Raw genomic sequence first — 14,757 nt, 5'->3', positions numbered from 1 at the left:
AAGTTTAAAATATCTGGTTGCTGGCTATACTTCTCTGAAAACCTGGTATTTTCGAGTCACCATGCTATCATATCCTCACTATTTTCAGTGAAACCAAGCACTCCTTTGCATAATAACTTGTGCTTTTTCTGTAAATTAGAAACCATTGATAACTTTATAGACACACCTTGTTGTTTTGGGTTTATTTTCCCTAAAATTTCTGTAATTTCAGAGTCTAATTCCTGTTTTCAAAATAGCATGTTTACTCATAAGCATGTGGGCAAGATTGTACTCTAATGCCTCTGCTCTTAATTTCCAGCTTAATGATTAGTTACTTAAAAATTAATAATTTCATGTTAATAATTAGTTTTTAATAAATTGTCAGAAATTGATATATGTTATAGACATATTTAGGAAGAGATTAGATGGATTCTGTTATCTTTCTTCTGTAAATTCCACACATACTGTACTGTATGTTAGAAGCAGAATCAGCCCTGAAGCTACTTGCTTCAAAAACAGAACTATGATTAATTCAGTGCCAAATATTTATGCATCAGACAAAAATAAATTCAAATTCTTTGTAAATTCAAACAAGACAAATTAGGTGGTAATTAAAGCTCTTTCATATACTTCAGAACATACTGATTCACTCCTTTCTACATTCAAAGAAAACAGTCTCTAAGGCGTAAGAGGAATGCTTTTGTGCAGAGAAATGTCAGTGTTTACTGAGTACAACATTCCTTATATTGTGTTCTGGACCCAGTTAGAATCACAGAATCATAGAATGACTTTGGTTGTCCACCACTGCCTACTTCTTCTTGTGATGGATGGCAGTGGACAGAAGAAAATTAACTCTACCCCTGCCAAAACCAGCACACCACTGCACACCTGTTGCTACAATATTAACCTTCATTTGGCACTTCCTTATGTCCCACCTCTTAGTTTCAGTGGGCTGTGGTCACAAAATGAGACATAAGTTCTTGGGCATGTGAGACACTGGTTTTAAATAATGTAGGTTTTGTGTTTTAGTCAGCAGATGCTTGCAAGAATAAGGGTAGAATTAAAAAAAACTTGTTTTATTTGTTCAGTCTGTAAATAATATTCTAAATACTTGCAGTCATCAGCAGCTTTAGCTTATTATTAATTTGTAGCTTTTATAGAGCATGTTTAATTTTTAAATCTTAAAGCACTTTTATAAATTTTTTTTGAAGCTGTGGGTTAGGACCTCACAGTATCTTAAAGGATGTCTTAGCGGCTCACGCAGTACACAACTAGGGAAAAAAATAACCAGGTGAGATGCAGATTTTTCTTTTAACTTTTCACCTCTGAGGCACTCAGGATCACGGTTCACAGGACAATCTTTTGTTCTGATGCATGAAATTTGTGTACTCTCTGGAGAGATCTAATTATTAACAGTGGCCATTACCAAAACCCAGTCGGCCTTATGAATTATACCTGGATTGTGCCGTGTACATAACCCACGAGTTTCACTAGCATGCAGCCTTCCGTGCCGATTAACGCAGGGAAAAGAAGACAAACCGTGAATTTCTGGTCGGTAACACACGAAGCACGACGGAAAAGCCAGAGGCGGAGGGAGGGGAAGCGCGATGCCACGCTGCCACCTACTGTCACCTTGCGGACTGCGGGGAGCCTTTTCATCCCTGGAATAAATATCGGACAGGAGGGTCAGGAGAACATCAGCGAGGGACCCCGAGAGCCACGGGTCTTAACTGGGTCGGGGATTCCACAGGCGGCCTCGGGGCTTCCTTCCCGAGCCCTTTGCAGGGCTGCGGCCAGGGCAGGACTGCGGTGAGACATTCCCTGGCCCTCTCCCAGGGTGCTCCTCTGCATCCCAAACACACACAGTTGTTTTTACAGTAAACATGAACAAAGAGAAGCTCTTTTATGATATTTATGTAATAACATAGTGCACAAAATTTTTAAAAATCACAGTGAGGTTTACCTGTACTTAATGTGGCAGGGGGAAATAAAGAGTCCTTAGGCAGCCCAGAGCTGGATCATTATCTGCAGAGAACAGAAAGGGCCTTGACAAAAGGCACGGTGTGACTGTCAAGTACAAATTCGTCCTTGCCAGCACTTCATTCAGATGGCCAAGTCCAGACTGTCCCTCTGCAAGGCTTAGGAAGTTTCCACACACTGGCATGTCAGCAATACAGGACTCCCAAGCTGCTGGAGACCCAACTATTCCCACGTTCTCAGGCACATGAAGTCCTCCAAGTTGTCATTTGCTGTAAAAACTGATAACATTTATCAACAGCAATGGAATACAAAAGCTCTAGAAAGTACACATTCTCTGCTGCTGTGAATAATCTAAGAAATTGGCTGAGTTCTATGGGAAACCTCGGCATGTTTGCTTAGGCTCACTTGAAGTGCAAATAGTCATAAGTATTCATGACAAAGGGTTTTATTTTTTTCATGAAACAAACAAGCTGAAATGCATTATATTGCACTCAGTTTGAAGAAAAATGTATTCTGCTAGCATCGGGTTGACAGATTTTTTGCATGTAAAAATGTCCTAATCCCTGTTCAAATTAAAACGTTGAAACTTTGGCTACAAAAGGGGAATTATTACAGTAAAATAACCTGGAAGCTTTTTTTTTTTAGTTTTTTTTTTTTGTTTTGGTGAGGTTTTTATATCATTATACTGGTTTCCCATAATTAAGGTTATGAATAAGCTTCTACTAATAAAGTCTCAGTGTTCTTTCTGAGATGGTGATGGCGTTCTTTACAAACCTTTCTGAACTGAAAAGACTGAACTCTGGGACATGGTGGTTTGTAAGAGGACACGTTCTTCAGCTGGATAAATTGAAGGAGTGGCAGCTTTGTAATAAACCTCCAGACTGTATGCCTCCAGCAAGGAACAAATTAAAAGGAAAAACAAACAAGACTGTCACATCAGAACCATCTTCCATTACCTTGGACCCTTCCAATTACAATATCTCCAAAAGCAGTTATGCCACTTCTGAACTGTAAATCCACCTGAATTTTTTTTAATGAATTAAACCTGAATTTTGAGAAGGTAATGTCTGAGAAAGTTTCATTTGAAAACATAGTATTTACAAGACATCCAATTTATATATCGCAGTCATAAAATGCACACAGTGCCTCTTAAGTATGATTTATGATATAAATTGATGCATGCATCTAATTTAAATGTTTAGTGTAGTTTTTATTGGATTTTTAAATTTCTGTACAAGAAAACATAAAATGTAAAAATAGGAATGTTTTTATGTTGTGCTCATATAGGCACTACCAGTATCAAGATTTTTCTGAAAGGACATTCAAGCTAGTAGGATTTGTGTGCATATATAACCAGTTATGCATACCTGCTGGTGTTTTGAAACCTGGAAATTTCAAATTTCCTTCCAGAATCAACAAGAATTAAACTAACCTAAGAGCATTAACCTTTTTTTTTTTTTAGTAGTGTAACAGGACAACGTTACTTTAGATTACATTTCTGCATGTGTTATTTTCATTTGATGTATAGAAGACAAAGTTTACTGAGGTGACAGCTTGCTTATGACAATGTATTATTCAAGATAACAAGAAGGGAACTGACTGAAAAACTGCAGAAGGACATTATGGCATCGAGTGATGGGCAAACACAGCAATGAAATTCAATGCAGATAAACATCAAAGAATATGCATAAGAAAATATATCTTAATTTCACACGTTGAATGAAAAACTTTGAACTGGCCATCACTCAAGAATAAGATCTCAGAGTCATGGTAGATTTTTCTACCGAAATGCCAGCCCAGTGTTCAGCAGTGGCAAATCAAATGCCATCCAGTTCACAAAAGAGCAGGAAGATGGAACAGCTTTCATGTCTGGCATGGCCAAGTATGCCTGGGAAAGAGAACTGGAGAGCAGTCAGTGTAACAGTGGCCCAGATGAGAGCAGGTTGTTTGTTGTCCCTTCCAGTACAAGGACTGGGGACATCAAGTGACAATATCAGAATCAGATTCAAAGAAGAAAAAAAAAAAAAGATGGTGTTCTTTAGACCAAAGATTATTTGAGCTCTACAGGTACTTGCCAAAGGATATTGTGGACAATGAAAATTTCAATGGGTCAATGAGACACTGAACAAGAGAGATTAGCTTTATTTCCTGATCCTTGTTTAAAGATTTCTTAATACATCCTTTTTCTATGTTCTGCCTTTCTTGCTTTCATCGGACCATGACATTCTACTTAAAACATTCTCATAAGTGCCACAGAATTTATTTCCAAACAGGAGACCGACAGAATGGCAGGATAAATAAATGTTTCTCTCTGTAATTATCCTAATTTCTATTAGCTCCATCATATTGCCTGGGAAAAATGTTGATAGCTGTTCTGTGAGACCTTGATTGTAAGGAATGTGTCCCTAACTCGACAAACTGTTTATTCACAAGTCAGTAGAAGATACCATTAGTATAAATAAAAGATAAATGTGCAAATATTTGCAAGAATTTAACTGTTAAGTGGCTTCTAACAAATTGACCAGCACGCCTGAGGCATAATTAATATAAGCTGTTGTCTATATCATGCGCAAAATTAGTATTGTGTAGCAGTTATTGTGGCTTAACACTGCTAATTTCCTTCCCCGGTTCAGCAGGTTGTACCGTGTTTAGGCAGGAGCGATGAGAATAAGGGGAGACGTGATTAAATCTGATCTGGCACAACTCCTTTATCAGTAAAACAAAACAAAAAAACAAACCCAAAAGCCAGAAGCAGCCAAACCCCGCAGGACAGCGCGGAGCGGCGCGCGCCCCCTCAGCGCCGGCAGCGGCTCGCGGGGCGGGGGGAGCGCGGCCCGCCATTGGCTCGGAGAGTGCCCCGGCCTCACGTGACCGACGGCGCGCTCCTTATAGCCGCGCGCGAGAACGTGGCTGTGTGTGCGAGCGCGCGCTGCGGGGTCCGCGCGGGAGCGGCTGCCGGTGAGCGGGGCCTTGGGATTGGGAGAGGGGCGGGAAGGGGCCGCTCTCCGTCTCGGCTGAGCCGTCGCCACCGGCGGCGGGTTGGGGCCGCGGGGTTCCGTGGCCGAGTTTGGGTATTGGCGGGCTCCTGCGCCGCTATTCCCTATTGGCCGCGGCGACGCGCGGGGAGGGAGGGGCCCTGCGAGCGCCTGGCGGGAGCGGGACCGGGGGATGGTGTGGGTGAGTGCCCCGTTCCCCACAGCCATTGCGGGTGTGCGCCTGGGACAGCCCCGCCAGCACTGCGAGCTCCGGGCGGTAGCGGGGCGGGAGGATAGTGTGAGTGAGTGCCCCGTTCCCCCCTCAGCCGCTCCGGGTGTGCGCCCGGGACAGCCCCGCCAGCCCTGCGGGTTCCTGGTGGGATCGGGACCGGGGGATGGTGTGGGTGAGTGCCCCGTTCCCCACAGCCGTTCCCGGTGTGCCCGGGACACCCCGCCGGCCCTGCGGGCAGGCCGCTCCGCGCTGTGCGCTCCCGCCGCTCGTGTCCCGGTGCAGCCTCCCCCGGGAAGGGGCTCTGCAGGGGCCCGCTGACCGCGCCGGACATGGCTGACTGCTCAAGGCAGCCGTGAAGGCCGATAATCCGGAATGATAATGGTCTCCAACTGGTGTTCCCCGAACTTCAGGAGTAGAGGGATGTGTTAATTTTAGTGTTTTTCTCTTGCAGTTGATCTCATGAGTTCCAAAATGAAACAGAAGTTGACCGCGGAGAAGTCCTCAGGATCTTTGCAGGTATGGGCTTTAAAGCCTTGAAGCTAGTACCTCTCTGTGACACAAGCTTCTGTGTCCACTGAAGGAATATAAAGGGATCTGTTGCAATGTGCTTCCGCCTGGCTTATGTCCATTTGGCTTGAGTAACCTCCTGGCAGATATTGTGGCTTGGGAACATGCTGTCCTGCTTGGGTCTATGTGCTTATGACTACTTTTTTTCCTATTGCTCAGCAAGTCCTTTTTACTTTGACACTGAGCTTACTGTCTCTCCGTTTAGTTTTTCAGGGTTGGTTTGGTTTGTTTGTCCTGACTATGTGCCTTTGCTTACTGAATCTGTCTGGCTTATGCTTAGGGGTTGTTAGGTAGGTTTTGTAGGCTGTTCTTTATGGGTGGGAACGTCTGAAGAGTTCTGTCTGCCTTGTGTTGGACGTATTTTAACTGAGGTATTCAAGCAGGCAATTCACTTTCTAAAGTCACCTTTGTGAATAATAGTTGCCTTGGAATTGGTAGGAATGCTTAAACAATTTAGGTTTTTAAGAGCTAACTGATTAGGTACAAACTTTAGTAACTTTTCTTGGTAAGTCTTTTAATGTAGGCCCTAATCAGAATGGTACAAAAGTGTATAAAATAGAGACTAGTGGCTCTTGTATGATGACCCATAGTGACTGGAATGGAAGCTCCAGGTATTAGTGAAAATTGCTGATTGATAGGTCTGATTTATGGTGCTCTTGTCCCATATTGTCTCTAGGGTGTGAATTGCTCGGTGTGGCTTTTTGCACTTTCAGTGGGTTCACTTGAGTATTGGCCAGTAATTTCTTGGCAGAGTATAGCTAACTCTAATCCTAAGTAACAGCAAGCAGTGTCTGCCCCACGGGGTGATTCCTGTTCCCACAGCAGTTAATGTTTGTCCTTTGGTGGAACAGTAGGATAATTGGTGGCAGGAATTACCGTGGGAAAGGCGAGCTCTTGTCCCGTGAAGCACGGTGTGAATCGGTGACTTTCTCACGCTGGCGTGGCATTGTGTCCTGCCTGCCCTCGCTTGGTTGTCTGCCATTGTTTGCTATCCCATGGTGGCAGTGTAACCAACCCAGTCAGAAAGCTTTGATGCAGGAAAGAGGCATTTATGCATGATAGCAAGGGTGATAAACATACTGGTTAGACAAAACAATAGCCTCTCTGGATCGTAGCAAGGAAACTTTTGATCCATTTTAATGGATAATCAAAGTAACACGTCTATTTAAATGAACACTGTTTGCTGGTGTGTTCACAGGTTACAAAAACAGCTGCTGGCTGATGTGCCTTTGCCACCTAACCGTGCAACTGCAATCACTTTTGTCCCTGTCCCCAAGGGTCTGAGACTGCTGCTCTCAAACTCAAAGTTTGAGAGGTCCAGCTAAAGTCACTGGCCTTGAAATCTAATCAGATTTCTGCTGAAGTTCTTTTATGAAAGGTAATGTTTCCTAAGAGACAGGGATTGGTTATAGCTTCATGTGATTAACATCTATCTCTGGTAGAAATAATTAAATCCCTTCCTTACAAAAGCCTTAATATAGGCTGCAGTGTCTTTTTTTTTTTGTCTTGAAAAGATGAATTGTGTTACCTTAATGGAAGCATGATGGATTCCTAATTTTCAGTTGATGTAAAGAAGAGTGGCTGCTGTCTGACCCATTTCTGTCTTTTCAGAAGTACCTCACAGACAGCACATGCAGTGCTGCCCGAAGACCGACTCTTAAAATGATCCAGCCTTCAGCAGCTGGTAACCTGGTTGGCAGGCATAATGAGGTATAAACTAAAAGATAATTTGGAAATATGGAATTATTTCTGGTCGTAGTGAAGTGCTTTTGAGCTGTTAACTGAAAACTAATATATTTGAAAAAATATAATGTGCTAACTAGAGTGACACAAGCTTACTATTGTTCTAGTGATAAACATTATTAAAACCTAGCAATTTCTGAGTTCTTTGGGTATTAAGGAAGATGTTTAAACTAGAACTATAATTTAAAGAAAGCAGGACTTGGAGGTTTACTTGCAGCCATGAGTATGCAGCCTTAGAAGTTTGTATTTTTGTGTAGGCTGAGATGTTCCTCTAAACTTAAACCTGCCCATGTTTTATGCAGAAGAAATCTTCAGTCAGAAGGAACCTCTGGAATAACAAATTTGCCTCAAAGGCTTCTAAAGCTGAGGTGTCTGTGGACAAGGAGCAAGAGAATGAGAATGATGTCATTCAAGCTGAAGATCTCATGATGAAAGGTATGTGGTAATTCCTGAAATGTTTTCTTGCACTTTAAATGCTATGCTGCTGTTGGAGTGCTACTTGAAACATATTTCCTTTGTCATTTAGATAAGGGCTTTGTGGCTTTTTCGTGATGTCTAGCAAGAGTTGCTGATACTTATCCTTGATATTAAATAACGTATAGATGTCTAGTATTTAAGAAGGAGTTCATGATAACCAGAAGCTGAGAAGCATTGTGTGCAGCAGTGTTAAGGAGTCTTGTAGTTTGTTATTTTGGCTGGGCTATAAGTTTTCCAGTGACTAATAATTAAGTTGAAATGAAAGCCTGTTCTGCCACAGCGTGTTGTTTGTGCAGTTTCTCAGAACAGTGTGGACGGTGACTTGGAAGTAACACTTCTGTCTCCCACAAAGTGCACATTGAGAGCAGCATTTGCAGATGTGGCCATCTTGCAGAGCCTGCTGCCATGCTTGAGGCAGCTTCCTGAAGGCACTGTGCAGCCATTAATGCAGTGTAGGCCCTGTTCCCTGTAAGCTTGTGTCACTGGTTGTAGTTCTGCAACTAATGTTTGAAAACACTGTACAGAGTGAGTGCTTAGTATCACTGCTCATAGAACACTTTTATACCTGTATACAAGTTGGATATCTTAAGGTGCTCTTAAAAAGTCAGTCTTACCACAGACTTAATGTAGCCTCTTAAATTCAGGAGATCCTTCATCTCGGTATTGGAAAGAAGTGGCTGAAGAGAGGAGGAAGGCTCTGTATGAAGTGCTTCAAGAAAATGAAAAGGTAGCTACTCAAAGATGCCTAACTGCTAAGGTTACCTGGCTGTTGTCTTCCTCTTCTAACATTTTGTTATTTGAACTCAGTTGCACAAGGAAATCGAGCAGAAGGATGGTGAAATTGCCCGACTAAAAGAAGAAAATGAAGAGCTGATGTCCCTTGCTGAGCATGTGCATTATATGACCAGTGTGATTGAGGTACTCAAAGTAATTGCCAGTTAATGTTGTGGAACAAACCAGTGAGAAACCAGCCAAAGTATTTATAATGAATCATGACTTCTGTTATATGTGCTCACATGACTTTTCATTTTAAATTGCTCTCTGACCTGTTTACTGCAGGATAGCTCTAATTCTAGAGTCATAAAGCCCCTTCTAGGGGATGAATTTTTTCCCATCTTAGAACCTAGGAGTAGTGAGAATACTAAGATGGATGTTTTCTGAAGGAGGAATTCAACCTATTCTCAATAGAATTAGGATTTGCATGTTGGAGATTGTGATAAGGGAAGTAAGAGTTGATTTTTCACTTTTTTTGGGATTACTTAAATTCATGTGCTTAATAGGTTGGTACTGGCTGTGTCCTTGGAGAAACTGAACTTGAAACAGAGTCACAAAATAGAACAGTGAGAGGCATTCTCTTTGAGGTCAAGGTTTTCTTGTCAAGGCACAGTGCCAGTTTCACTGCCCAAAAAGGGCTGTACACAGAGTCTCTAGGGTTCATAAACTCAAATTTCCTAACAGCTCCCTCTGAGAGTTCCTTGGGGTGAGTAGTTGTCACTAATTCCATGGCTTCTTCAGTGGGAGAGGATTGTTTGTAAGAGCCTCTGAAGCTGTGATAAATACATAGATAGGTGTGGAACCTTGATGTTGTGGCTTTCAGGTTGTTTTTTTTGCAGGAATTAAGCTCTCATTAAGCTGGGATGTGAAGCTGGGTGCCTGGCAAATACTTTGAGTCTGTGATGGCTAGACTGAGAGGTGGAAACAAAATGCAATATTATTGCAAGTAACTTGTGTAATCAAGAATTAAATTTCATCAAGTTACTTTTCAGATAGTGCAGTTATTTAGCTCATCCTTGAAAGACTGCTTTGCTACACTTGAATTTTTTTGGGGTTTGGGGAGTACTGCTTGTTAGTGATAAACTTGCTGGCAGAAATTACATTACTTGAGGAACTGGACTAATATAGTTGGGAACTTCTCTACTGTTTCTGAAAAGTTAGGATTGTTTTTTAATTGTAAGCCGCTTCCTTCTGAGGCTTAAATGAGCCTTAAGGGATCCATCAAACAACCAGAAGCTTCAAAACCAGCCTCTTCACAGTCCTGTTTATCTTCCTTAGGTTGGGTTAGGTGAGGAACTTCTAGGTTGATCAAGTGCTAGATACCTCTGGATCTTAAAGCTCGTCTCAATGTAGCTTTATCATCTCTAACTAAAAATGGGATAAATTGGTTGTACAGTAAGTTTTCTAAAATTAAACCTATAGGGTACTATAGTAAATACTTAACTTGGGAACCAGTTTCCCATGTTTTGGATTGCATGAGATGAAACCTGTCCTACTGAAGAACCTAAGAAAAACTGAACAAGCAAATGTGGTTTGCAAGTTAAGAGGTAGTAATTTGAGTTGAACTTGTATCCTAAGATTTTTGTAACTGAGGAATGTTTTGATTATATCAACAACCTCCCAGTGAAGGTAATTAGTTGGCTTAATTTCATATGCAGAATCTTATTTCACTATTTCATAGTTATTAAGTAGAAAAATATTAAATTTGCTGTCTTCTGTTTCTTTGTAGAGGCTAACTGGGCAAGCACCTGACAATCTTGAGACACTGGAGAGTCTGGCTCTAGAGGAATCCAGACAGGAAAATGAAGAGCACAACTGTGGAGATGAGGCAGACTGCCCTTCTGAAGAAGAGCCATCACAAGTATTGTCTGGTTTAAGGGAGAATAGATCAGATCTTCCTTCAAAGGAAGCAAGCCATTTGCAACTGGAATGACAACCTTTAAATAGGCTTTTGTATGTGGCTTTTAATTGCAGACTTCCTCTTGAAAGGATATACTAAACCTCAGGTACAGAAACTCTTGTGGGAACATGACAGATGTTGGTATTTTTAACTGGAATTATGTGGCAGTGGCAGTGGGAGGAGTATCTGAATACTGCATGGAAAATTTACTACAGGCTGCATGTAGTTGCCTGTAGGAAACGCAAATACTGTGTATTTCAACTGTTGTGTAAATATCTTTCTTATCAGTTGGTCTGACATGATGCATGAAAATTGATAAATAAATCTTTACATTACCAAAATAGTGTCTTAATTGACAGGGGAATGGTTAATCCTTGGTACAAATCAATTATGACTCCTGTAGATGGAAGCTTTCAAGTTTTTAGGGGGAATGCCTGGGCAGGTTTTAGTTCTTTTTAGATTTGCAGAATTCTGGAGAACAAAATTGCTTTTTTTTTTTGTGGATAGAGGTGGGGGGGGGGGAGTAAAAATTTGTGTGCTGTTGGTGAGGTTTCAGAAAATCTTCCTGGGTAATGAGAGTCAAAATCTAAAGGTCAGTTAGATTTATGATTTTCACGTTTTTTAAAATTATTTTCCTCTGCCTGCTAAGGAAACATTTTGCAATCTGTGTAATGAGAGCTCTTAAGTAGGAAATATTAGACCATTTAATTTAGTAATACTTTAATTGGCTTATGAAGAGAAGGTGATATGTTCTTGGTCCCAGTAGCAGCTGTACTGAAAACTAGGTGGAGACAAAGCAGCCTATACTTCAGAGCTGTTCTGAAAGAAACTCGGTGTTTTCAAGGTACTGCTCTGGTATTTACCAAGAGATGAGACACCCTTTTACCAAGGTACTTCGGTTCTAAAAGGTTTGCAGGAGTAGAAAAGGTCTTTAAAACTTTGAGCACCTTATCTGGTGTCTGCATGGGCTGTGACGGAGTAGGAAAGTTGGATACAGATTTTCCATTACTGAGGGGTCTCCAGGCAGCTGTTCTGTAACAAGGCTTTAACGATGGGGGCTGGTGCCATATCTTGGGAGGAGCTTAAAGCTGAGTGACCTTCAGGAGGCAGAAGTGAACAGAAGCATCCTGAGTTGTGGATCTCTCTGGCCTTGCCAAAGATGGTTGCTGCAGGGTATGTGTGAATGACTCTGGAGCTATCAGATTGGCACCTTTATATTCCTTCTGTTTTACTTCCTGTGGCTGTTGATCAGTTAACAGATGTTTTACAAGTGATTTCTGTTATGACATCCAGGAAATGTCAGAAGCCACTGAAGGAGGTAATACTCCTGGCTGCCGTTTTACCTCACGCATGCTAACTAGAAAATCAGGCATCACAATTTCTTGTGGACTTGGTAAGCACGAGATTGTATCTTCCAGTGTGTGCTCCGGGGGCTGCTTAGACATATTCCTTTCCATCACAGGATGAAGAGGTGAGAAAGGTGTGTCCTTTATCTTGCACTGATGCTGTCTTGAAGAAGATACAAAACTGGGTGCTGGGCAAATGCCTTGTAGAGTAACCTTGGATTTCTGTTAAGGAGAAGTGGATAATGCTTGTCAAGTGACTTAGACCTCTCCTATCTCACATTCTAAGCAACTCTCTTAACAAAGTAATTCCACATTAGTAAATAAGGAAACATAAATTTCATTTTGATGTAATTGTTTTTTGCAGTTCAATTTAGTTTAAGTTATTGATTGTTAACTCTAATTTTTAGAGGTGGCTTTATTTTTAAACATCAGGCATATTGTATTTGCAGAGGCTGTAGAAGGGAAGAAAGGTCTGTGGCATGACTAGCAGACCAAAACGAGACAGCAAGTGCAACTTTCCATTATTTGACTTCCTGCTGTGTCAACTGCTGTAGTACAGGTGCTGTTGTTGGAACAGAACTGCCAGAAAGAGACAAATCCAGAATTTATGTGCAGTATCTGCCTGTGTTTCTTACTTTCAGGCTGATCAAGAAGAATGCTTTAGGTTTAAATCTTATGCTTTTTCTGGATTGATTTTATTTAAATAAAAAAGTGACAGTCTGATATGCTGGATCCTTCTGTTGTGGATTGATTTTATTTAAATAAAAAGATGTGACAGTCTGATATGCTGGATCCTTCTGTTGAAATAGACTGTGTACAAATAAATCATGGAAGTTCTGCCAGTAGGCTGATGGATGTATTGCAGCATTTGGCCCACCTCTAACAGAGTAAATTTTTACATCAAAAAGGCATGTGCCACTTAGTCATACATACTAATGCTTTAAACTATGACTATTATGGTTTTATTAAGTGCAGTTTGTTAGCAGATAGCTTGCTGTATAATTTGAAAAAAAAACCTGATGTCCCAGAAGGTTAGGTGTGAGAGCTGAACTGCCACAGTAATAAAACCTCTACACATGCTTTGTCACAGATGCACTGAATCTTGACCAAACACTGACTGTACCTATTCTATCAGACATTAATGTATGGAAATGTTCTCAGCAGTTTTTGGATGCTGCAATAACTGCTGTTTAAAGAGTTCTAAAAGGATTGAGTTTGTTCTGAAAGTTCTTGAGTGCTTTTATGAACATGCATGCAGTAGCACTGGGCTACATATTAAGTCTAGGAACTTGGTATTTATGTGCTCACAGCTTGTCAAAGGTGTAGAAATTATACAGAGATTTGTTTGTGATTAGTTCTCTTAAAATCTGACATTTTAAGTATATAGGGAAACTCATTTATCCCTAGAACACAGCTCTGTAGCAGCTGAAAATTGGCATCACTAAAGACAGCCTGTATATCCAGCTAAGTTACAGAGAGAGCATTTTATCTAGCACAATAAAAGGGTCAGTTTTGGAACCTAACTACAGAATGTGATTCTTTCCAAGAAATCCAATGCATGTGTGCTACCAGCAAAAGGAGTCACCACTCTTTCACTGCAGAGGATAGACACAATCTTGTCTTTCACTGAGGCAGGCTCAGGCTCTGTGGAAGTGGGATGTATCTGCAGTGTGCTTGCACTTCTGCCATAAAATGTGCATGTCTGAGCAGGGCTGAATTTCAGCCATGCAGGAGCAAAGGGGAGGTGAGTCATTTGAAGGTGTCATGTGTTTCAAGAATGAGCAGCTATGGCAGCAACAAGCAAACCATGGGGCCGGTGGGTTGTTTGTATGAGGAAGAACTCATAATTGGTTTACACTAAAAATTGTTATTTTTGCTAAGCACCCATTGTACTTAAGACTATGTGCGGAGAAATTAATTAGACCACAATAGCTCCTTGTTGGGGCAGCTGAAACTCCCTTGGTGTTTGGCATGGGATTGCTTATGTGAGGGCTGCAGCATTGTCCTGTGCTGCAGCTTATGGTGTGGCCTCTGCATAAGTCATGATGTTAGGCATAGGTTATTTTTTGTTAAGAACATGTGATGCATGTTCATTTACTTTTCCTCAAGGGCCATCTCAGGTTGTTTTCAGAATTGGATTTAAGAATTTAAGAAGATGATGTGCAAACTTTGTCAAGGCTGTGCTTTTCCAGCACTCCAACTTCTTAAGACTCCAATTTCTTAAGACTGAGTTGCATTGTCATCAATGTTTTTTTTTCAGCATTTATTGTTTATTGTGCTATTCATTTATCTTTCCATTCTTGTAATAAGACAAAACAGCTTAGCAGCTGATAATAGTGTTATGAGGAACTGTAATGTGCTGCTGGCTGTTGAACTGCTGGCAGATACCTGTAATGAAATGTGATCAGTTGTGAGGACACATCTATCCTACCCTCAGGGACACTGCTGCCATTTGAACCTGGATGCTGTGGATCCTCTCCTCAGGACAATCCCCCTGCAAAGCAGGAGCCATACTTAAGATACGTCTGGCAGTTGCTGACTCCTAATTTTGAAGTCCACATTAGTGATAAGCATTTATAAAGTATAATTTATGAAGTATATATTACCGGCTGCAGGACAGGGTGAAGCTATAGAGGATAACTTTTCTGAAGGCCTGATGGACACAACAGCCTTGCCAGTAACAGTGTGAAACTGGGCAGCCTAACATGTTGCTGCTGTGGCTACAGTAGTATAGGGGTGCTACAGGTTTCTATTTATGGGGCCACATGCTGAGACAGTGACAGC

The 14,757-nt window shown here is 41.3% G+C and overlaps 1 protein-coding gene across 2 annotated transcripts; it reads left to right on the top strand.

Annotated features, from left to right (window-relative positions):
* Window positions 1–4,852: 4,852 nt before the first annotated feature.
* Window positions 4,853–10,968, top strand: GMNN (geminin DNA replication inhibitor). Of its 2 annotated transcripts, none has more exons than XM_058028637.1 (7): window positions 4,853–4,917; window positions 5,618–5,682; window positions 7,345–7,443; window positions 7,779–7,911; window positions 8,598–8,680; window positions 8,761–8,871; window positions 10,457–10,968. In XM_058028637.1, the coding sequence occupies exons 2-7, from the start codon at window positions 5,626–5,628 to the stop codon at window positions 10,658–10,660; spliced, it is 687 nt and encodes a 228-aa protein (XP_057884620.1). In that variant the 5' UTR covers window positions 4,853–4,917; window positions 5,618–5,625; the 3' UTR covers window positions 10,661–10,968. The 2 variants fall into 2 exon arrangements, with proteins under 2 accessions (XP_057884620.1, XP_057884629.1); XM_058028646.1 differs by lacking the exon at window positions 4,853–4,917 and adding an exon at window positions 5,135–5,232.
* The last annotated feature ends 3,789 nt before the right edge of the window (window positions 10,969–14,757 follow it).

This window comes from Melospiza georgiana, chromosome 1 (genome assembly GCF_028018845.1).
Source record: "Melospiza georgiana isolate bMelGeo1 chromosome 1, bMelGeo1.pri, whole genome shotgun sequence".
Taxonomy (NCBI): Eukaryota; Metazoa; Chordata; class Aves; order Passeriformes; family Passerellidae; genus Melospiza; species Melospiza georgiana.
This window is presented reverse-complemented; position numbering and strand designations above follow the sequence as displayed.

Coding starts and splice junctions, on each gene's coding strand:
- GMNN (XM_058028637.1), top strand. CDS start 5,626: ATGAGTTCCAAAATGAAACAGAAGTTGACCGCGGAGAAGTCCTCAGGA. Junction 5,683..7,344: donor AGTCCTCAGGATCTTTGCAG/GTATGGGCTTTA, acceptor CTGTCTTTTCAG/AAGTACCTCACAGACAGCAC. Junction 8,681..8,760: donor TGCTTCAAGAAAATGAAAAG/GTAGCTACTCAA, acceptor ATTTGAACTCAG/TTGCACAAGGAAATCGAGCA.